The sequence below is a fragment of the Pseudochaenichthys georgianus genome, chromosome 3 (genome assembly GCF_902827115.2).
Source record: "Pseudochaenichthys georgianus chromosome 3, fPseGeo1.2, whole genome shotgun sequence".
In the NCBI taxonomy this organism is placed as follows: Eukaryota; Metazoa; Chordata; class Actinopteri; order Perciformes; family Channichthyidae; genus Pseudochaenichthys; species Pseudochaenichthys georgianus.
The window spans coordinates 40,154,043-40,177,626 of record NC_047505.1 but is presented as its reverse complement, the minus strand read 5'-3'; the positions used below and the strand labels follow the sequence as shown (position 1 = coordinate 40,177,626).

Below are 23,584 nucleotides of genomic sequence, written 5' to 3'. Positions count from 1 at the left end.
CCGTTCTGAGCCATTGATGAGAGCAGGGTTTGGATTTCTAGGTTTTATCCATGTTTCTCTCTTATGTAAACATCGTAAGCATCGTAAGTGAGAATAGCCTGCTAACCTGCTAATAAGTCATCTCAGGTAATATCAGTATGCATTATGTCATAATTAACATTACAAATGAAAAACTATTAGATGATTTGTTATGTGTCACTTGATAACAACATTTCTGTTGCAAGATATCCCGTCCACATTACCGGCTGGTTTCTGTTCCAGACTGACAAACAGGAAGTGGGTGAATCCCAATGGGCTTTAAAGTAGAGGACACTCCGACTGTAACAATTTGAGAAGTGCAGAGGGGGTTCACTGTTTTAAGAAATAACCTTTGTTAATTACCCTTAACAAGTTATATGTTTTTGTTATTTCAGTGTTAGGAAGATTAGAATATATGATTCAGAGATGGTTTTGTTGGTTTAACAAATTCATGTCATTGTATTCTCTTAATTCATTTTGGACTTTGGTCTGTCTGGAGGAGGTGTTTATGTTAAAAGGCCAGAAGCTCCTCAAGGAAGGTTCATTGTTTGAGTTGAGGATACTTGCTACTAGCTCACCAATAGGCCTACTTTTCTCTTGCTGATTTAAGGTTTTGCTTCTTTTCATTTGAAAGCTTTTTGTACTTGTATTGATGTATTTTTTTAATGAAGTCAGACCCTATCTGGTCAAAACCAGCTGGAACGGTTGGTGTTATGCAAACTTAAATTATACACCAGGTGAAGGTTACTCCGAACTTTATATGTTCTGCTCCCACCTCTTGACCCATCCTTACAGTGCCTTTTAAGAGATTTGAATAACATGTATTAGCATTTTAATGGACTCACTTGACATGGAATTAAAAAAAAGCTGTACAAATGAAATTCTTTGTTGGCATGAATACCAATATTAACCTGTCTTTTCACTTTCTTTCCTGTTGACAGAAAGACCCACCTATGATGCCTCTGGCTTCTCGTCTTTACCAGGTGACTCTGCAGTCACAGCTGCTCCTGCCCATCCATTGGCTGACTTGCCTTTCTCAGTCGTCCATTCACATGGTGACTCTGAGGGGGAAGGTTTATCAGGGCAGCCCGCCTTTTCTTCTGTCTTAACCGTGATGGCAGGAACTGTCAACAATCCAGAGAGCCTGGAGCAAAGTATAACCTCTCCAACCATCACCAGGGACGAGAGCGACACCACCCAATGGCCTTCACATAGTTCCAGCCAGGGCTCAAAGATTTCCTTCTCATCGTCATCTGCGGGAGATATGATTCCCCCCGCCAGCTCAGGTCTGACTTCCAGCATGTCTCACCAACACAACACACCTCCTCAAGCTGTTACCATAACATCAACCATCTCTGGGCCATTAAGTGTGTCCTTCATGGATGGAGACAGGACTGTGTCATTATCAACAGTACCGCCATCTATGTTATCATCATCAATGTCTTCATCAGCTCCATTCACTTCCCCTTTGTTATCATCTGTGCTGCCTTTATTTTCTCCGTCATCTTCTGCTGGCAGGACAAACAAAGCAGCTTTATCTCACGGTCAAAGTATAGTGTCCAGCCTTGACCCACAGATGTTATCACCAGCAGGGTATCTAGGTTCGACAGACATTCTTACAACCACACATTCCACCACTCATTCATATGTTGAACTACCACCTGTTACAGAAAGACTGCAAAGCACAACACCCAAACCAGCACACTTTCCGAGTGAAAACAGCCTTGAAAAGGGCAATGAAGTGACAAAACACTCATCACTCGATAACATCTTTGGAGTGAGTGGAGCATACATAAGGAGTGCAAGCACAGAAGTGATCCAGATATCAGCAACAAGCAAATACAACTCATATTCTACGCCGAACCATATAGGGAGTCTTTTAAAGATTTTATACAAAACCACTCAAAGCCAGATCCCAGGTGTGAACTCTGTAACAGCCAATAATATTGAAATTAGCAGCTCATTTCCCTCCAATCAAGAGAGTCAAGCTGTTCAAAGGCAGCAGGGAGCTTTACAAAATCCCACATCAGCACTGCTGTCTGTCCATCCTAAAGGCTATTCAGTTTCCAGTCATGTCACACAGCAGATGTTAACTCAAACAGCATATGCGGAAAAGGAAAAAAAGATAGCAATACATAGTCAGACTTTCATTCACAGAAGTGTTAGAGATACAACCATGTCGCCTCTTAGTTCAAATGTTGTTAATCTAACAGTTTCACCAGCAATGACCGTCAGACCCAGTGAGACTCCAGCAGGTATAACATCTCTCCCTGAAACTGCAATCACTGAGCCGACTCCTACACACTCTGGCATGGTGTCCTCAGAGCACGCAACTAATCCTGGGGATTTACTGATGGCAGTGGGTCACGGCAGCTTCCGAGTTCCTACCATCAATATAAATTACAACCAGGGTGATATAACAGCAGCAGATCTCAAATCCACTTCAAATCAAAATCACCAGAGTAACTCACTTTCACCCCTGGACTCAACTAGTGTATCCATCCTGAGTTCGATCACCAGCACGGGAACAACATCCTCAACATCTGAGTCAGATTTGCTTCATTTGCCAGCTAATGAAGCAATACATGTTGGAGAATTTGTTGCACAAACAGGGTCTTCCAAGGACATCCCTCAGGAGCCTAGAGGATGGATAATACCGGAAACAATATATTACTCCGATAGTAAGACATCATCTCTTTCTGGTTCAGCGTTGCCAGTTAGTGTGGCTAAGGATATGACTTATAAAACCACGTATGAAAGTCTTTCACACGCCACTCAGCCTACACACGTATTACCCTCATTTCTTGTTGACAACACTGGTCTGCCTGCAACTAGTGAAGTTATATATTCAGACCAACCCAAAACCCTACCACAAAGAACCACCTCACAAAGTACTTTTGAAACAATATCTTTACCTATGTTTTATACAACATCTGGTCCAACTCCACCTCCCACTAAATCTCACCAGACAGCTGAAATCTCTGCTCATATCATACAATCTGATAGAGCTGGTCGCAGTGTGTCTTTGCCTCTAAAGGTTAAAACAACTGCTGGGAGAAATGAAAACGCACCTGCCTCAGATGTTCAAACGACACATGGATATAAGCCTTTTCAGAGCTTCGTCAGAATTGAGTTTAGTTCATTTCCCTCTTTACTTAGTGGAAATGAGGAGTCTACTGTCAAGAGAGACACTGTGTCATCGGGGCAGTTCACACCACAGTTTCCATCTTTCATAACTACAAAAGATTTACTCAAGATGAATAAAGGCTCTGAGGGTTCTGGCAAAGGATCTCCAACTGAAATCCCTTTTTCTCCCGTAACATCTGATGCTACACCTCTCAAAAGTACTTCTAATAAAGACGATGTGACACTTACAAGAAGCTTTAAACATTCCTCTCTATCCCCCTGGTCTGAAATCACCATGACACCCAGGAAAAACACTGCTTCTCTCTCTCAACGACCAATCACCAGTCTGATAAATGGTCAATCAAGTTTTTTTTTAGGCATACAAAGAACCATTCCCTCCAATGACATCTTTGCTGCAACTACTTCATCCAGTGATAGACATAACAGCAGTGAATCACTTAGTGCTATTTTCAGCTTTGGCACAAAATTGATGGCATCATATACAAAGTGGAAAACCACCAAGCCTGTGTCTTTTCAGAGCCCTGCTGCTTTTGAACAAAATACATCTATTGGCTTTGATATGGGAAATTCTAATTTACCAGCAGATGGCCCGTCATATGAACATCAAAAGCTGGAAGATGGACAAGAGGTTTATGTGCAGTTATTGAATTCAACTGATCCAACTGTAGTCACCAGTGATCTAAATGCATTATTTCCAACTGTTGGAGAACATCCATCTTTTACACATGTGAAAGGCACATCTGAATATGAAAAACAGAAACTGAATTTGTCCCCAGCTAATCTGAGATCTGCTGTATCTGTCACTGTACAGCAAGGAGCCACTGTCAACACTGCATGGGGTACAGTTGGTTTTCTGCCCTTCTCCCAAAATACCACTGACTCTGTAACATCTTCAAAAGCTTCTTCTCTTGCGTTGGTGAGCAAACACAGCCCCCCTCCGGCAAATGTTGACTCTCTTGAATATGCATTTGATGATGCCGTCACACTTTCCACAAACCCTGCACTCGATTTCACAGAGACTGACAAAATCAATAACATAACTGATCTGAAACTGAGGGGGTTAACAAGTCCAACAGAGCTGGGGCCATTATCTTCTTCATTGCATTCATCATCATCATCATCTTCAGTGACTTCACCACTATCATACAGTAGTTTTACGTCTCAGTCGTCTTCCTTACATTCAAAACCACCTACTTCAGTGTCTTCATCGACGTCACATTCAGCTGGTAAGATATTGTCAATCATAACAACCATGCCCCCAAGCACCGCATCATCATCTATGTCCGTAAAAGCCACATTTCCATCCTCTTCACCAAGTCTGACCATAGTTCCTGGTCGCTCAGAGGAAGTGACTGAGACGTTTGTTGTCCTTACAGAGCCAGGGACGGATGACTCATCCAGAGAAGTTGCGCCCACTTTCCCCAAAGAAAAAGCAGCCAGTCTAGCCCCCTCTCAATCAGACAGAATCACCACCGAGAGGACATCTCAGGTATCTCCTCTGCCCCATCCGCAGGACACCCCGACAGACTCTTTCCCCCCTACCACCACAACTGTAGCTTCTGCCACCAAAACAACAAATCCTATCACTACCATGCCTTCAGTAAGCGTCTCCCCCAGAACAACACAGTCTGCAACACCACAGCCTGTGCCTGTAACCAGGAGAACGACCACCACCACCACAAGAACAACAACCAGGACTCTAACCACCAGGAGAACGTTCACACCACTTGTCCCCAGAACAAGCCCTCCCAGGGTGGCCACAACCATATTTATTTCCCCTTTCACCACCACCACAGAGGCTCCACCACAGCAGTGCAACATCACAGAGAGATTGTGGGTGAAAACAGGTAAACAATAATTTTGCCACAAAAGAGTTTAATGGTAAAACCTAATTGTATTTCTCTTACATGCTTTGTCTGCTGAATGTTTTGGCTTTGTGTTCTTTCTGACTCAATTTCTCTCTTAGTGGTTTCCATCTATGTGAGAAGAAACAGGCTGGACAGCATTCAGAGGCAGAACCTTCGGAGGGGATTAAGTCAGGGCCTCCGAAAAGCTCTGAATGATACTTCTGCCCAAGCACAGGTCAGACTGTTATCTGTATTGTTAATCACTCAATTAGAAAATACAGCGTCTTCAGATAATTTGTATGAATGGATGAAATAATGTATGTTTGTTAAGCATGTTTTAAATGTTTGCATTGCTGCTGTCTTGGCCATTGCTCCTTTTGAAAAAATATTGTTCTAATCTCAATGGGACTTCCCTAGTTAAAGGGGACCTATCATGCAAAATGCACTTTTGTACGTCTTTTATACATGAATATGTGTCCCCGGTGTGTCAGGGAACTCACCAAGTGTCAGAAAACACAACCCTCTCTCTTTTCCTCCATACCCAAATCTCTAAAAACGGAACGGACTGATCCAGATTTGAAAATAGTCTGATGTCAGTGAAGAGGAGCTCCGCCTATATTGCCAACCCTCCACCAATCAGGGGAATGAGAGGTTGCCGTGGCATGGTAACAGCATGGTAACATGACGCTAGTAACTCGGGCGCCTCCTTTGCAGGGGGGCGTGGTCAGCTGCAGCGCATGCAAAGACAGGGTGGAGGAGAGCAAAATAGAGCGAAATGAGGCATGGCTAAAATGCATGACCTGTTTGTTATTTTGAAAAAGAAAACTTATAAATATACCTTTTATACTGTATAGGTATGGCCCTACAATATATTATTCAAATATAGCATGATAGGTCTCCTTTAAATAAATGTATAATAAACATTTAATTTAAAAGCCAATGCACGAGAAACCATCAAAACAGGGACAACTCTTAAAAACGTTATTTTTGTCAAAACGTAATGAGATAACTTTGAAAGACTGTATGTTAACTTCACATACAAAAAACACACTGTAGCTGTGAAGATGTAACTTATGTAAGAAGTGCTAACAATTGATGTGTTACTGATAATATCACTAAAGCTACATACATCTGAAGGAGTTATCTAAACCTGAGGGCAGATTGCGAATAGCATGCTTAGTTTACATCCGGAGAGTGTAATCTTTTCTTAATGTTAATAAGGTTGAAGTTTTTGCATCATTAAAATCTCCACATCATTTCAAAATCATCAGTGTGCCTACTAAAGTGGAGTTAGAATCTAAATGAATGCTGAAAATAATTTAAAATGAATTCAGAAAGCAATGAAAGCAGTGCAGTAAGACAAGTTGACCATGAAGTGAAATAAAAGGTACTTGTGTATTTCTGCTTAATTTAATCACATTATCAGATTTATTTGAAGCTTGCATTTCATATATGTTTTATTTGCAAGTTGTATTGTAGTTGACTGTAATTTAATATTACTTTACTCGATATTGGCTTGATAATTCATTTATTTTCTAATACTTCAGTATTAGAAAATAAATGAATGAATGGTAAAATAAAAATAAAGAATGGTTTCTAATTGTGCGCCAGAAATAGGAAGATTATTAGCGTAGTAAACGAGACGTGCATGTAGGCTATGTGTGAAGAGATGAGTACAAATATAGAAATTAGGTTGACTGAGTCCCTGGAGGCTGTGGGTGTCACACATTGGAGAAGCTGTACCAACACCCAGACAAAATGAATTAGGACTGTTGCCTTAATTTCATCATATTAATGAATATGTTTATTTACAAATAGAGAGTCTAGAGAATGAACTCACATTTTACCAGAAGATACTCCTACCACAGCAGTGAACCTGATTGCACCTGTTTTTTTGTTAAACCAGATTTTGTTTGAACAAAAACTCAGGAGGAAACCAACCCCAGCATTTCCCCTGCAATAATAGCACCAACAGATCCAGGGCACACACAATGATCTTCATGTCTGGGGATTAGCCATTTGTGGAACCAATCATGGTTCCTGCTGTGCCAATACCATTCTCTATTTCAAAAAGCCTCTAATGCCTCCGCTTGGCTATGAGAAGCTACGCTAAAAAGCTGTTGGTGAAAAGTAGAAATGTGAATGTTTGATTCAATGATTGTGCTTGTCTGTAAAACTGAGAGATGAAGACATCCCCTGTGAATGATTTTAGCTTGTGTGCTTTCTGCACATTCACTGAACATGAGAAAACAAATTCAAAAGCCAGAGATAAATTAGGTTTTAATAAAACAGCAATGGTATTCATTCCCTACATAAAATAATTTCTCTCCTCCTGATCTCCAGTGGGTTGGAGTGCCTTAAGAGTGTTGCAATGTTGAGCAAGTTTTAAATTCATCTCTGCGTGTGTCTTAAAGCTGCAATCCGGTGAAATGTCCCGAAGTGTTGTATTTCGCAAAGTGGAAGTATCAAATAATTGAGAGAGGCTGTGTGTTGTCCTGCGCATGTGAAGGTCAATGCTCTCATATGTTCACACTCTCTCTCTCTCTCTCTCTCTCTCTCTCTCTCTCTCTCTCTCTCTCTCTCTCTCTCTCTCTCTCTCTCTCTCTCTCTCTCTCTCTCTCTCTCTCTGTTTGGTCTCTGAAGGTATCATGCTTCACTGCACCCTTGTCACCCATTTCAACATTGCTTGGGTTCCTTTTGGTACCACTGCTCTCTCATCCAATGGGAAGCAAGCTGTTGGCAAGGGAAATTGCTTCTGTGTTTAATTATAGGTTATAAATGGTTGGAAGGAGAGCAGTGTGCTGATGCTAAAAAGATGATGAGGAAGACACTAAATGAATTGAACCACGAGGCTAAACCCATTTAAAAACCTCTAAAGAATGTATACACGGTATATGTATGCTATTTTTGGGCAATTTATTCACAGCTCTGCAGGGATTTAAAACTTTTTAGAAAACTGACTATATCCATTGGGTTAATCTGTTGGACGTCTTTCACACTCTTTGAGATAGAGTTAGTGGGTGTATTACCAATCTCTGGCTTGCTGGAAATACAATCTCTTAATAACACCTTCACATGGCTGAAGCCAGAGAGGATGAAGTGATAATAAAGGGCTCTTTTCACAGCGCTCCCAACAAGGCTGAATTGTGAGGAGGCAGAGTGGTGACGCTCAGCTACAGAGAGGATAGGCTCTCAGTGTTTTGGTCAGTGAGTCCCCTTGTCAGCACAGGCTTTCAGATGGGTTTAGATAACAGACCTGAATGGTTTCACCTCTCCTACACACAACTAGTTTCACTGCATCTGTCATCATTCCCTTTCCGGTTTACGTGTATGTAGAGTTCACCAGAAAGTCCAACTTTTACTGACAAACACATACATTGGTGCGTGTCATTACACATTCACCTGTGTTTGTGTCACAATAAAAATGTGGTGATAGCTTGGCCTCTAGCGCTAGAAGTGAAGGAACATAATCCTCTTTGTCCAAAACTCCCTATTTATCAGTCTCTCCCAATGTCTCGCTCATCTTTACTCTCCTGTCTCTCTGCCAGCAGCCCTTCAGTTCCTTCTGGTTCTCTTTCCACATATTTGCTTTCCAAAATCACTCCATCTAATGTAGCTTTCATCAACGAGGAGTTGAAATATACTCTGGAAGAGCTCAATCAATCCATTACAGTTGTATATCCTGTCATTCTGCTCATTTGCTAATATGACTGATTGATGCTACCTTCTCATCCTGCCTACAGGATCATACCACCAAGAGGTTTTTGCAGATGCACTCAAAAGTATTTTACAAATAAAGTTGACCATTCTTTAAAGAAATGTGCAAAATGTGGGAAGGATTTACTCGTTTGTATGCAGTGGGTGGTTTCTTTTCATTTATTACTTCAGTATGGCATGAAAATAACCTTTAAACCTGCTTCAGACAGGCCTTTTTTAACTGCAGACATTTTGACTTTGTCAGTAAAAAAAAGCACAGGTGTTGCTAATAACATTAACGATGACACCGTCCTGTTTGGGAACCAGTAAGCTCTGACAGTGTGACAGTGAAGCAGCTAAAACTAATTCAGATCACATTTGACCACACAATAATTGCTTTGACAAAGAAGGTAAAGTAGAAAAGGTAACGTGATGCAAATGTGTTGTCATAGTTTATCTGTATTATACATTGTCAAAGTCAATGTCAACTTTATTGTCAATCTTCCAGTTTGTGTGTACAGACAGAAAGATCGAAATACTGTTTCCCACGATCCCGAATATAAAAACAAATGTCTATAAAATATAAAAACATGTGTGCAAATATGTATATATATATATATATATATATATATATAATATATATACAGTACTCAGTCAAAGACACCTTTTTACATGTGCACACATTAAGACCTAAATGACAACACAACAATCAATATGTACAAAATAAGTCACGTCAATATTATGACAATGTCCATTAGTTCAAGACTGTCCATAGAATGTGCATTAGTGCAGATTGTTTGGCAAATCTAACATTTCATACTATAATAAAACCAATTAAAAGCAATCTGAACAGTAAAGAAATACACAAAAACATGGGGATGGTATTTTGAAAAGTCTTGGCAGTGTGATAGAAGATGAACACAAGATGACATTTGTCACCCGTCCAGGGGGGTATACTGCGAAGCAAGATTTTCGCTTAGCCGGCTAAATTCAGGGAAAACTCCGGCTTTCCGGTCATCCGAAGCTGGTTCTCTTTTTAGCAGGCTAGATCTCCATGGTAATATATGCTAAGCAGCTAACCTGGTCGGGACCAGGTTAGGTTGCAGGCTAAGAGCTCAACTCAGTGAAAGCACTGCCTGCTGACCAATCAGAGCTCAGTGTGCGGAGTTTAAAGCGATCAAGTCATATTACAGGAGAAAGGAAATACAGAAAAACTGCCGTTGCAGGAAAGACGGCCGGCAAAAATCACCGACTGTGTGAACGTGAACATTAATAGAATATCACCTCCATCTTCAGAGCAATCTGACTATTATAACATTAGCGTTAAGAAATACTTAAATATCGGCCACAACATAAGTAACCGGATCAGAGTACATTAAGTACAGTCCGCGGCATATCACTTCATAATGTATCATATATCTCCTTATCTGAGTCAGCTGAGCCGTATCTGGCCGTGCAACACTCAGCGTCACAGACTGTATGCAGAAGTATTATTTTAAGCAACACATTAAGTTGACGAAACACTCGAGACAAATGTAATTGAAGTCAGATCGTGTTTTAGACGGGCAGTGATATCATAAACCTGTTAATGTACGCATTCAAACACTTTTTCTGTTGCCAGCTGTATTCACCTTGCAGCTGCAGCTCTGTGGCTTTGATCCTGGATAAAGTGTTTAAGTCATGGATGTTTAAAGTTTAACTTCTTCATTTTTGACTAGTATTAAAGTTCACTTTTCATTCAGGAAGTATGACGCTGCGCTGTCAGTATATGCTTCTCCATGTTTGTGATTGGTCGAATGCTCCAGATACCACCCCTTTCATGTGAACGCGCACCTAACTAGATAGGACACGGCTGGCTTGAGCGATCCACTTGATAACCAGCGTCGTAGTACCGTTTAGCGAGAGCGCGTATGTTTTGGATTAGGCCAACCGGCTAACTCAAACATATCCAGGTTAGGTTGAACCAGGTTCGTAGCATAGGCCCCTGGACATCATCGTGTTGTTTATTACTTTATCACCTGTGTTTTCTTTTTGTGGCTAATAATGCCAATCAAGCAGCAAATAAAAGCTTTATTGAATACACTCAAATATTGCACCAATGTGATGAAAAATTCCTTGTTATTCTACAGCGAATACAACAATAGACTAAAAATAAATAAAAAAGACTAATTCTTAATGAATATTTCATTCAACTTAATTAGGACTTTACTTAAGTCTAAGCATGCCTTTATATTCTGTTGGTGTTTTAAACAGTTTTTTTCAACATTCATACTGAACTTTGCTTTTCAATGGCTTTTTTAGTGAGTATTTAATTTCTCTGTTTTGGTAATAAAACATGGTATAAACTATTAATATGTATGTCTATTCTCTACTCTACCCTCTCAGGTGGAGACAGTATTTGGTTCTCCCAACATGACGGTGGCTTATCATGTGACCGGAGGGGACATGGTTTACCCTGCCTCTGTTGTGCTGCAAAGCTTGGACTCCTATGGCCGTGATAAGCTGATTTCAGACCTGCGACAGTACCTCCCCATGGTAACAGCCCTGCCCCTCCCTGTTGCATTATGGAGATCCAGCCCGGCCCCTGGCTTCCAGCTGAAAACAGGTCAGCTACTGTTCACTCAGGATGAAAGAAAAAATATAAGTCAGACAACAGCTTGAGACATACGGTTAGTTGTCCCTGCTGCGATTGTGTACTGGAGCCTTTTTTAGAAGAAACTAGGTTTGCAAAGTAATACAAAATAAATAATGTAATACATCAGAGGAGAATATGACAACAGTCTACTTAGAATTTAGATAAATAATACCTAAAGCAATATATCATATGCTAAGTGTTCCCAATACACATCCAAATATAGCAATTTTGTTGTAATCTCAAGAATTATTAAAAGTAAGATTTTATTTATTACTACCTTACTACTGTACAGTTTTTGAGTACATTTGTTTTTATTTTCCAGTGCTGCAGTTTGTGGGAGCAGGCGATGATCCTCGGTCCTGTCGGTTCTCTCAAATGATGGAGCAGAGGCTTGAGAAGGTGTTTTCTGAAGCGCAGGCCAAAGTGCTCAGCACCAACAACAGACTGTCTGTTCAGGTAATGTTGTGTACCAGTGGTGTAGCTCTGTGTTGTGCTAACTGTTACAGTAGTAATGCTGTGATTTGTGCCAGTGTTGAACTGCATTAGTACATTGTCCAAGTGTTCGGATATGAGTTCTGTCCTGATGTCCCTGATGATCCATTTTGTACAACACGTATACAATACCATCCAGCAACCAAAACAGAAGTTAAGCTGGAGTCTGATTCATATTATATGCAGCATATTGGCATATTTGTTACTTCAAAAGGTTTGTCCCCTTGCCATGACAGATCAATTTAACTTTGTCGTTTAGGTGATTTTGGAGCTGCATACTGTGTACAATTTCTGCAAAATTGTCCCCTTCAGGCTTTTCTTTTTATACAAGAGCAGCTTTAAGGGTGAACATTAATTATGTTTAGGGAGGCAATGTTTATATATTTTTTTATTAACTGACACATTAAAGTGCACCCAATATTAAAGCTTAATTGACGGTTATGCATGGAAGAAAAACATAATGCACCAACACTTTTACACTCTTTCGTACCTCGCCAATTTCCCATTGTGTTACTTCTCGCCTCCTTTTTGCATTTTGTATGAGAAGATTTAAATATAACAGTAATGTCATTTCAGACGTTTTATGTGGTTTAACTATGTTTTTCTGCGTCTTCTTCTGACTCGGAGCCTGTACTCCTCCTGTTTTTTCCCAGATGTTGAATGTCTCCCAGGCAGCAGACTCTCCTGCTGTGTCATTGGTCTACACTGTGAAGAACGGGACTGTCTACCTTAATGGCACCGCTGCCTCAAACCTCCTCGGTCAGCTGTCAGCTGAGCTGGTGGGCTACTTCCTGTTCTATCCACCACTTGCAATTGCTGAGCGTAAGTTACAATGTACATTCCAAAATACATCTGTTAGACAGGAGTGATTCAGCAGCCTTACAAGAGGAGACACAATACATTGCTCCTGTTGTTTATTGGAACGATTTGTTCTCCAAACTCAAAGTCGATTCAACAATAACATTCAAAAAAAGTTTCAAGATCCAAAGGATTTTTTGTCATATGCTCCAGCATAGTTTTAACAAATGAAGTCCCAGGCTACTCCTACAATGCAACATGCTACAGTATACTAAATACAAATAAATAAAGACATCAAATATTGCTGTTCTTAGTTTATTCCTTTTGTCTTTGCTTTTTCACAAAGCATGCTTATCCCATATCTTCGATAGACCTTTGAAAAAGGAACTGATATATATTAATTGTCTTGACTCTTGACTAGTAGAAATCAAGTCCAAGTCCAACGTGATAAACTGTAGTTTTAGTGTATTGCAATTACGTATCTTCTTAGCATTATTTTGGATTTATATGTACCCTAGTGTTTAAGTAAGTCTATCTAAGCAATGCTAGAACTCAGAATGAAATAGCTAAGCTTGATTGACGTCCAGCTTCTTAGTAATTGGATGTTAGCGACGGTTCTGCTGCTTACACGATCATAGTTGTGTTTTAATGATTGAGTCACTTAAATATAGTTGATGCAGGGACTCAACTGAGCCCATGCCTTTCATCTCAGCCTCCTTTAAGGGCATACTTAGCCAAGCTCTCCTTCTTTGCTAGAGTTGTATTCAGAGAAAAACAAATGAAGAGTGGCAGGCAATCAGCAGGAGGCTAAACAGAAATCTTAGTGGAATCCTAATGTATAGCCTTTTTACTGTGTCACATGTAAACCGTTCAATCGAGGGAGTTATAGCAGATGTAGAGACATATGAGACATCACTTTAATGATTCCTGAACCAGAGATTCACAGTTTTATGCCTTCAGAGTAAATTCAGAATATAGGTTCAGCAAAATATCTAAGGAGCTGCAGCGGATATAGGGATTCAAGCTTTTACACACAGTTTACTCTCTATGTGTACCGCAAGTCAAAGTGTATTTCTGAGCTTCAACACTATTTTCTTTCGTATAACACTTCAGTGACTTTGTATTGTGCTCCGACTGCCAAAACTCAGGTAAGGTTAGAAACGTTATGGTCGACAGTGGAAAAATTGTCTTTGGCTTCTCCACAAAAGACAAGAAACCACAAGACAGAAAACCGTCAAACATAAGAAGAGAGCTTGGAGTTCAATCATCTGCTTTTAAATACAGTTCAGTAGTCCTATTACAAAGCTGAACCTGAACGCATCCTGTGTAGTCACTGACCGAGGACTAGAAATGCTCTTCCTCTAACCACACTTCACCTCCTCTGTGAACGTTGTGTTTCAGATTATAAGTGCAAAAGGGGCCTCAGTTTCTTGCATAATGAATTTAATATATAACGCTCAAGTGAAAATCTACATAAAGACACATTGGGTCAAAAAGACTTAAGAAATTCAGAGGTTTATGGTTAAGTTTCCTTTCAAGCAGGAATACATCTTGCCAGCTTACTTTTAGTGGTTTCTTGCTGGAATATCTCCAGACATTATAGTCAGTTTGACACATCACAACTTCGGCTATGCAAATTCATGCAGGGACAAAGCAGAGCACAGCTGGAGTCAGGGATGATGTTAACCTGTATTATCATCGAGCTGATCCCAATCTTGAAAAACCTTAATTTGTCTGTTCTCCTTTGCTAAACCCAATGTTTACACAGGCTAAAGATTGTAACTGGCTGGATCATATTGAGGAGAGTTTAGAACAAACATGTCATGTTCAGTCTAGTGCTGTTAAGACTGGAGTATGTTGGATATTATCTGTCTTTCTGGATGTCCTTTTCGAGATGTGAAAGGCAAGGCTGAGACTGCTACCTTGCTCCATTAGTTGACTAATGCCTAAATGCACAAGGACCTACTGAATGGTTTAAGGCTTTTATTGTCATGTGTGCATACTGTAGCTACATTGTAGTTATGACAATGAAAATCTTAGGTCACAGGCTCCTCCAACAGTAAATAAAATAAAATAGATATAATAGAAACAGTGCAGAATAGTCTATAGAGTAATTTAAATATTGATATAGGAGTTGCAAACAGATGAATGTGTATGTTACAAGAACAAATATAGGTGTTGTTTTGCCTGGCCTCTGTTATTTACCTCCTCAGCGTCTCTGAGGGCACATTTGGTTGATTCACTGTCGAAATCGAGATGAATAGGATTTCTGCTAGCGAGCATTAAATTAAAACTCACTTGGTGTTGTGATTGAATCAAGTCAGAAAGTGAAGTTACCCACAGGCAGGATGATTCAGTTTGGGAGCAGAGAAAAAGAGAGGGAGGCAACTCAGTCCTGAAAAGGGATTCTAAAAAGAGAGCATGAACGGACACAGAGAACAATCCAGGAAGACATCAGAGTAAGAGAAAGTATAAGAGAGCTCATGACAGTGGCTTTGCTGTTTGTGTTGTAGCCTCAGCAGTAGTGGTATTAGTGTTCGCAGTGGATGTGAGCATATGCTGGCAGTGGCTGCCTCCTCACTTCAAAGGCAATTATCTCAGTAAATAATGAACAGTGGGGGATTCTCAGACCACCTTGGGCTCTGCTCTGACAGAAAAGGCCTGGGAACTCACACCCGGCCTGTTTGTAGCACCACAGAGTTCCCCGTCGCTCCTGTGGCGCTTGTTTAGGCTGGACGGCTGCGCTCAGCTGTTTCACTTCCCCTTTGCCCTTCAAATCTTTCTGTCAAGTGGAATATGAGTAGAGCTCTTTGCAAAATATCTCTTTTTATACCATATGCTGATGCAAAAAAAGAAATATTCTTTTAATAATGGCTTTCTTTCTATGAATTTGAAGTGATTTCCCCTTCTTGAAATGACCCCAGGCTCTCATCACACAAGAGGCTCATGGGAAGCCTCTTCATTGACTAATATACCAAATTATCCTAACTTATAGACAATGGAAAACTGAAAGCCCTGCAGCTCTATCCATTAACAATAATAAAGACCTTACCTTTTCTCTCAGCCTGCTCCTCCTTCACCCCTCTCTCCTCGCTCCTGTCATGCCTGAGTGTTCATATCTGTAGAGAACATGCTTTCACAGGCCAGTGATACATCGTTCCCACTTCACTAGCCTCCAGCACAAGAGCTTAATCAGGCAGGAAATAGATGTAAAAGAACAGAGACAGAGCTCAAGCAGGTGAAAGCTCTGCATGCTTCTGTATTTGTCTGAGATGCAGTGATAATGAGGAGGTAACCTGAGATTACAACCACACTGGTTTCATATGGCAAAGATAACAGTTGCATAATTGTTCTTCAACATTTTAAGATTGATGACTGATTGTGATATATCGTAGAAAAGCTGCAGCTATTTTGTTGACAAACATCCTAAAGTAAAAAAAAGGCAAATGCACCGCGAAAAAAGGATCATGTAATTCTATAGATTTAACTTTGCTTTAAGTTTCTATGTCCTATTTTCATTTTCCCTTTATGTCTTTCCATGTTAAGATTAATGTCTGTTTTTCTGTGTTATATAATTTTTGGATAAATGGTTTTATATAATCTTCTATGTGTGTGTGAATTTCAATATTGAATGAAAATGTCTGAAAATTGACGTTTTAGACATAAAGATTCACAGTCGATTATTGCTGATGCTGACGGGGGATAATCATTTTTTTATGTCATTGCAGCACTGGAGTACCACAATCTGAACACCTCTATTGCCACCAGAGACTTCTGGGTAATAACAGGTGTGTATATCATAAAGTCAACTATTCAAACAAAATATTAATAGACTTATTCTTAGGAAAATGATGTGTTTTGTTGTTGTTTAATGCAAACATTATAATTCTAAAGTGCTAATATGTTACATTTTTCATTTTTAACAACTACAAAGTCCAATTATACCTGAACCGGGTGTTTGTGATAGAAGTGTGCGTTTGTGAATGTAAAGTGTACTATTTATGGAAACATACTTTACCTTAACCTACAGCAGTGAGATGCCCATGACTCCTGGATTGTCTGCTGTTAATATCTTCTCTGTTGGCTTTGTGAATGATTGCATGCATCCAGCAGCATGCATACATTTTACAATATTGAAGGGCACCCACACTGCTACGCTGTATACTGGATGGGCTTTTAAGATCAGGCTGTTTGGTTCTTAACCCCGCACTTACTGCGATGAGAGGCCGCGTGAGTCCAACTCGGCCCTGTATAATAGGATTCACCCACACTTAAAGGGAGGCAATCCTCATGACACGCATTTTTAAATAATTATCATCCGATAAAACAGACCAGTCTCTGCCAGTCTTTTTTTTTTTTTTTAATCCGATGACGTTATCAGTGATTTTAAGCTGATTAATTACCGAAACAACATCAACCCTGTGGGCGGCGCCATTTTGACGAGTCACATGACTTATTTTACCAGAAGTGACGTGAACTATGCGTTTGGTGTCGAGGACAAATTGACTTATGTGCTTTGTTCATGTTGTTTACTCTAGTTATTCTCACAATTCTATTGAAATATGCCTCATTGTATCGCGAAACATTGCTAAGAAGAAAGGGCTGTACCCGTCAAATTACCCACCTTTCATTTATTGCTTCAACCAAAGAGGTGCGTTTCACATCCTTCATGGCAACCAGTGCTGTTCTCAATCAGAGGTTGCGCTAGACTTTTTCACTGCCCGTCATTTTGACGGGCAGGATCGTAAAACTTCTGTCAAAATCCAGAATTACCCGTCGGCCTTTACACAACTCTGACGAGGGGGGGGGGGGAAGCATGCTCGTGAACAGTTCACATGCACCGTGTTATGCATGGCTGCTGCACCTCGCAGGAGCGTGCACAGCGTAAAGCCAAAACTCAGACATTTCAATGATTTGTACGGCACAGTTAGGTTTGGCAACGGTATGATTTCCTTTTTGGAGGGCATTACACTATCAACAACATGATCAATTTGGGGTGGTGTACATTTTTTATAAGTTTCCTCCCTTACATGCAGACATGCTATCGAGTTAAGTATTGGTGGAATCTCTTCCTTAAATGTGGCTATAGCACTAACAGATAGGTTTCTGCTGCAAGAGCTTTTGACTAATGCTTTGTAGTCTCGTAACAGTACTTCAAAAGTTACTAAGAAATGGTCGGATAAAGCAGGATTATGTGGTTCGACTAATAGTTGCTCAATTTCAATACCATAAGTCAGAACAAGGTCGAGAGTGTGATTATAGCAGTGGGTTGGTTTATTTACACTCTGACAGAAACCAACAGAATCTAATATAGAATTAAATGCAACAGTAAGGCTATTTTTATCATCGTCAACATGAATATTAAAGTCACCTACGATAATTACTTTATCTGTTCTAAGTACCAAAGTTGATAAAAACTCAGAGAATTCTGATAAGAATTCTGAATAAGGACCTGGTGCACGATACACTGTAACAAATAAGATTGGCTGCAAAGTTTTCCAGGTCGGATGCGTAAGACTAAAAACGAGGCTTTCAAAGGAGGTATACTTTAATTTTGGTTTAGTATTGATAAGTAAACTTGAGTCAAAGATTGCTGCAACTCCACCTCCTCGGCCCTGTTGCTTGCAGGGTCTGGGGAGCCACCCCTATTCCAATTGATAGACAAGAACTTCACCTCAGAGCAACCGTTTCCCCAATTATCGGGAAATGGGAAACGATTAATGCCTGTAGACAAATATAAAGACATTCAAGTGTGTTTTTGTCTCACACACTTGCATCTCTTCTTTCTTTGTGAGAATCTTTCCTCCACAATCATTTATTTTCTCTTAACCATCTGGCCATCCTCTTTCTTTCGTCTCCGTTTGCAGTAATCCAGGATGTGGATAACGCCAGCCTGGAGGGACAGTACCAAAGCTTTGCCAGTCTAATGGAGCAGCGTCTGGCTGAGCTGTTTGTGTTGGCCGGGCAGCAGGGCAGCCGCTTCAGACGAGCCACCGCTGTAGGCAGCTACACTGTTCAGGTAAGAAACTGGCACAGCGTCCCACAGGGAATGCCAAGTCTGACTTTCACTGAAAAACTAATAGTCTGAGATGCTCGGGGTTAAAGAGCGAAAATATTCAGATATTTTGCCAGAACGCTTGTTAGTCAGAAGTCTAATGAACAAATTAATCCAATAGTTTTATTGGCATATTTCTTACAGTATGAATATTTCATGAGATGTACACTTTGATGCACAAGCTTGGATGATCACTTGTGGTCAGCCCTTAATAACTAGGGAGGTTCTCAGCTCATCATCTGCTAATTGCTCATGAAAACAAGCCAGAGGTTGAATGTTTAACCAAACAAGTACTGTGTAAGTCTATGTAGTTCTTTCTCCCATGAGACTGCACGCTTTGGTTTTACTTTGGTATTTCAATTCTCAAATGAAAAGGTTATAACATCGGAACCAGTCATTCAATTACAGCCTTCTTTTCATGTTTATTTTTTTCTTATAATTTACCACAGAGGATACTGAAAGCATTTAAAAGACAATCAGTTTTATCAGTAATACTAAAAGAGGAAAAGTGAGAGGGGAAGAGACACAAAGAGGAAAGAAGAAAGGATTTTGTGATGTTTTATCATTTCCAGTTTTTCTATTAGTCTGCCAAGCTAATATTGACCTTTTTCCAATCAGATGGTGAGTATCCGTAGGGTGGCGGTGTTGAAGAATCCAGCAGAGATGACCTACTACGTCCAGCACAATGGCGTTCCTTTATCGGGCACGTCTGCTGCCAAGGTCCTGAACACAGTGGATTCTCAGACCATGGCGCTCACCCTGGGCTTCTTTGTCCAGGTGCAAGCAGAACGTAAGCAAAGCATCCTTTGAGCATTTTCAAGTAGGCAAACAGACAGAAACAAAGACAGACAGACATGCAAACCAAAACACATGACTCATGCTGAGTTTAGAAAGAATAGCTGATGGTGGGGAGAGGGGAGTAGAAGAAAAGGTTGAGAAAACTCTGTGCTCTCTAATCTCTCTGAAATGCTCCCGGCAAGACACGGTTTGTTTAGGCTGCAGCTCACTGCTAAGAGAAATGGAGAAGAATGGTGTGGCGGTGGAGACCGAGCCGGTCAGGAGAGAGGGAACGAAAGAAAGAGTTTACGCTGCATTATTTTATAGATTGTGGCCGACAATAGCTGAATCAGGCGCACTGTATATCAGGTTGAGCTGTACACAGTGTCACTTAGCGTGGGTGTGACGGATGCTCCTGTATGTTATAGCAGGAAAAGTGAGCTTTGTATTATACTTCCAATGAACCAATCAATAGACTTCCTGTTTTAGGTCTGCTGGATGCCGTGTAATGAAGTGATGATGGTGAACAGTGTTTTTCTTTTTCCAGCCTGTGGTCAAGAACCCTCCTAATAACCTTTGGATAATCGGCTGCAAGTGCTAGCACCCATTGCCGTAGTAACACTCATTATCATCATCATCACAGCTGTGCTGTGCCGGAAGAATAAAAATGACTTTAAAGCTGATGCCATCGGCAACCTCAATCCCAGAGCTAAGGTAACTCTCTCTCTATGACTTTATAGCTACTTTGTGCAGACTGTGGTTCAGTCTGTGTCAGTGTCGAATGTGGATATGGTCAATGTGCTTGTGACTTTTGTACAGAATGTCTATTGTGTTGTATTTTGCTATCTTAATGATGCCCTCTGTATATCCTGGGTTTGTGTTTTTCTGCATTGGGAGAATCCAAGTTCATCTTGTGAACAACAAACCCACTATTTAAAATGGTTTCTCTTGTTTTCAGATGGCGTATCGGAGAGATGTGGGCTATTATCACCAGGTATCTGCCTCTCTGTATATCCTCTAATTACCAATCTTCTTTTTCATGGGCTTAACTGCGTATCAGTGGGATTGGAAAAGTATTATGGAAAGACATCATTTACGATATATTTCGATAAATCGGCTGTGCTGATGAAAACTTAGCATACACAAGCAACTCTGGAATAACAAACCCTTCACATTGGGCTTTCATTGGATGAAAGGCTGGTATTGCTTATTCTTCTTACAGTGGTCTCCAGATGTCACATTTAAAAGAGGAAGCTTTACAGAGAATAGTAGTTGAGATGTTTTTTTCGAGCAGAATGAATGTATCAGAGAGTTTGTACTGACAAGTGTCTGTGTTGTGTAGAAAGGGAACACTGTTGCATCAAAGGTGTCATCACAATGTCTTCATCACAGTTATCGCTGCATCTCCATGTCTGTTGGTTTTTCCTGCTCAGTTGCTCTCTTCACTGTTATACATTATTTTAGAAGAATTAAAAAGCTGTATAACTTTTAACATCCCACTGCTTTATTAGTGGAATTTCAGCAGATCATAAGTAATAAAATCATCTTCATTGAAAATGTGAAATACACTTCAGTCCTACTTTTAGAGCATTTATTTCTAAATAACATACTTAAGTCCTGTATACTCATCAACCACAACAAGGCTTAATTCACCCATATAATTAAATACCATCGGGTGGCTTCTGACAAAACATAGCATTCTAGGCAGAACATACAGCCATTTCTTTCTAAGAAGTAATGGAAAAGCTAGAAAGAGTGACTCCTACAAATGTAAATGAGGCTCTTGCAATGCTTCTTCTGTATTGCTTTCACCATCTGTACGACAAACCCTTTCATCACACACCCTTGTTAGCGTTTCAACTGTTGATCCCAGCCACATTAGCACTTTTAGTTGAGAGAAGACTGGATCCAAAGAAAATCTTTACTCTCTATATGTATGTGTGTATGCTATAGGAAGAGAAAGGATGCATGTTCTTCAGTTGGGGGAGTATCAAGTATGGATTTCTCTCCACAGCATGGCTGCATTAAGGCAGTGATGTGTGTCTGACAATTTATGACACTGCAATGAGAGTAGTCCTCAATGTTTCAGTTGGGTGTGTGTGTGTGTGTGTGTGTGTGTGTGTGTGTGTGTGTGTGTGGTGTGTGTGTGTGTGTGTTGTGTGTGTGTGTGTGTGTGTGTGATGGGTGTGTAGTGTGTGTGTGTGTGTGTGTGTGTGTGTGTGTGTGTGTGTGTGTGTGTGGTGTGTGGGTGTGTGTGTGTGTGTGTGTGTGTGTGTGCGTGTGTGCTCTGTTGGTTTTACCGGCCACTATAACACTGTTCGCATCCAGTGTTTCCCCATCCTCCTTTTATCCTAATCAAAACGTTTGCCTTTCCTACTGTATTACTGAGACTGCAGATCTCATCTAATCACTGCCCACTGCATTTATTTGACAATAATTCGGTGTAAAAAAGGCCTTAGTTGAATCTGTGCTTATCTATTTTAATGCTGCACAGTAATTCCAGTTCTGTTACTAAGTCCTCTGGACTCTCTATTTGGCTTGACACTTCTGGTGTTTGAATGTAAAAACGATGTTTCCCCCGATCAATGATCAATTAATGTGAATATAGTTATTGGGATAGAAAATAATCATACTTAAAGCTGTCTCTTTTGTCTTTCTCCATTGTTGACACCGGTCCATCAGCCAGTCCAGGGGTTTGACTATGCCAAGCAGCACCTGGGCCAGCAGGGAGGAGATGAGGACGGACTGCCTGCCAGTCAGGATACACTCGTGATGTCTCTACAAATTCGGGACACGCCACTTTCACTAGAAAAGGCACTGCAGCAAGATGGGACTGCCAACAAGAAAAGCCTTTCGTCTGACAAACACAAGAGGTATCATTATATCTACGCACACTCCTAATGTTGTAATCTGTATCATCAACAATTCTAAAATGTTATAACCTAGCACATCTTAAAGACAAAATACATACATTGTTTATCTGAGCTGTAATTGTCTTGGTTAAAATGTAAGTATGTTGGAAGCATGCTACCTCATAAAGATGATAATAAGCTGAATCATCTACATTTATTCAGGCATTTTTAAAGGTTTCCCTTTTAAGTCAAACCCAAGCCAAGCAGCCTCCTAAAGGGAAGTGCAAATGCTTACAGTATGTGCAGTTATCTTAACAATTGCACCACTGCTGTACCAGAAAGCTCTTGGGTCGCATAGGCAGAGGCCGGATGATAACACATGAGGATCCCTCCAGCTCGATTGTCTGTCCTCATTCTACCCCGATGCTGAGTGATGGGCGGTCATTAACAGAGCGCTCTATGTGGGCAGGTTATATTGACCATTTTACTCATCCGACAGTCAGAAGCGTTGTTTCAGAAATTAATTGCCATGTTAAATCATGCTAAATTATTAAATCGAGGATTTGCAATCCCCGATTAAAGGGTGCCATTTCTCAACGCCTTGTGGGATAATGAGGTAAAATAAGATTTATGTGACAGAAGAGGGAATCTATAGACTGGAGGTCCTGCAGTAATGACTTTGGAGATTCCTCAGGCAGCAAAGGCTTTTCATATGTTGTTTATCAAACTGTTGGTCTAGGGTTTTTTTTTTCAGGTCCTAAGTCACAATTCAGTAGTTTAACCCGTTTTCAATGAGCCATTTGCTAGCATCCCAGGATACAAAGCTAGTTCTTTAATTTTCAGTATTTTAAGTATGCAGAGATGCTATCATCACACAATAAAATAATGCCAAGATTGACAGACAAGCGAATCATTTAATCAATCAGGTGTAGGCCCACAGTTTTTGTTGACATGAGTGAATGTGCAACCTCATATTATAATCCTATTGAAATAGATAGGATTATTCATGTATTTATGTGTATGATGCTGCTATGCATATTGGATACAAACACTTTTAAACACATTCATGCAGGCATGCTGTATACAATCACGTCCAATTACTCCTTCCTCTCTGAAATCCCTTCATTTGTACCAAGGTCACACATCTGTTAGCCTCTAAACACCAACACAGGATCAAACCTATACCTCAATTAATTATTACACGTCTCTGTTGAGCCTGTCACTGGAGTTAGCTCTCTGCAGCACTGCCTCGACGAGAGCAGAGAGG

At 40.4% G+C, this 23,584-nt stretch overlaps 1 protein-coding gene across 1 annotated transcript in view; it reads left to right on the top strand.

Moving 5' to 3' along the window:
* The window catches only part of kiaa1549lb (KIAA1549-like b), a 68,135-nt gene that overhangs the window by 28,419 nt on the left and 16,132 nt on the right, over positions 1-23,584 (top strand). The window contains 13 exon segments of the mRNA XM_034074932.1: positions 960-1,304; positions 4,542-5,012; positions 5,132-5,247; positions 11,094-11,313; positions 11,666-11,799; positions 12,489-12,657; positions 16,362-16,421; positions 18,501-18,652; positions 19,307-19,478; positions 19,996-20,057; positions 20,060-20,179; positions 20,424-20,459; positions 22,148-22,338. Of these exon segments, the coding sequence (XP_033930823.1) occupies positions 960-1,304; positions 4,542-5,012; positions 5,132-5,247; positions 11,094-11,313; positions 11,666-11,799; positions 12,489-12,657; positions 16,362-16,421; positions 18,501-18,652; positions 19,307-19,478; positions 19,996-20,057; positions 20,060-20,179; positions 20,424-20,459; positions 22,148-22,338 (2,248 nt within the window).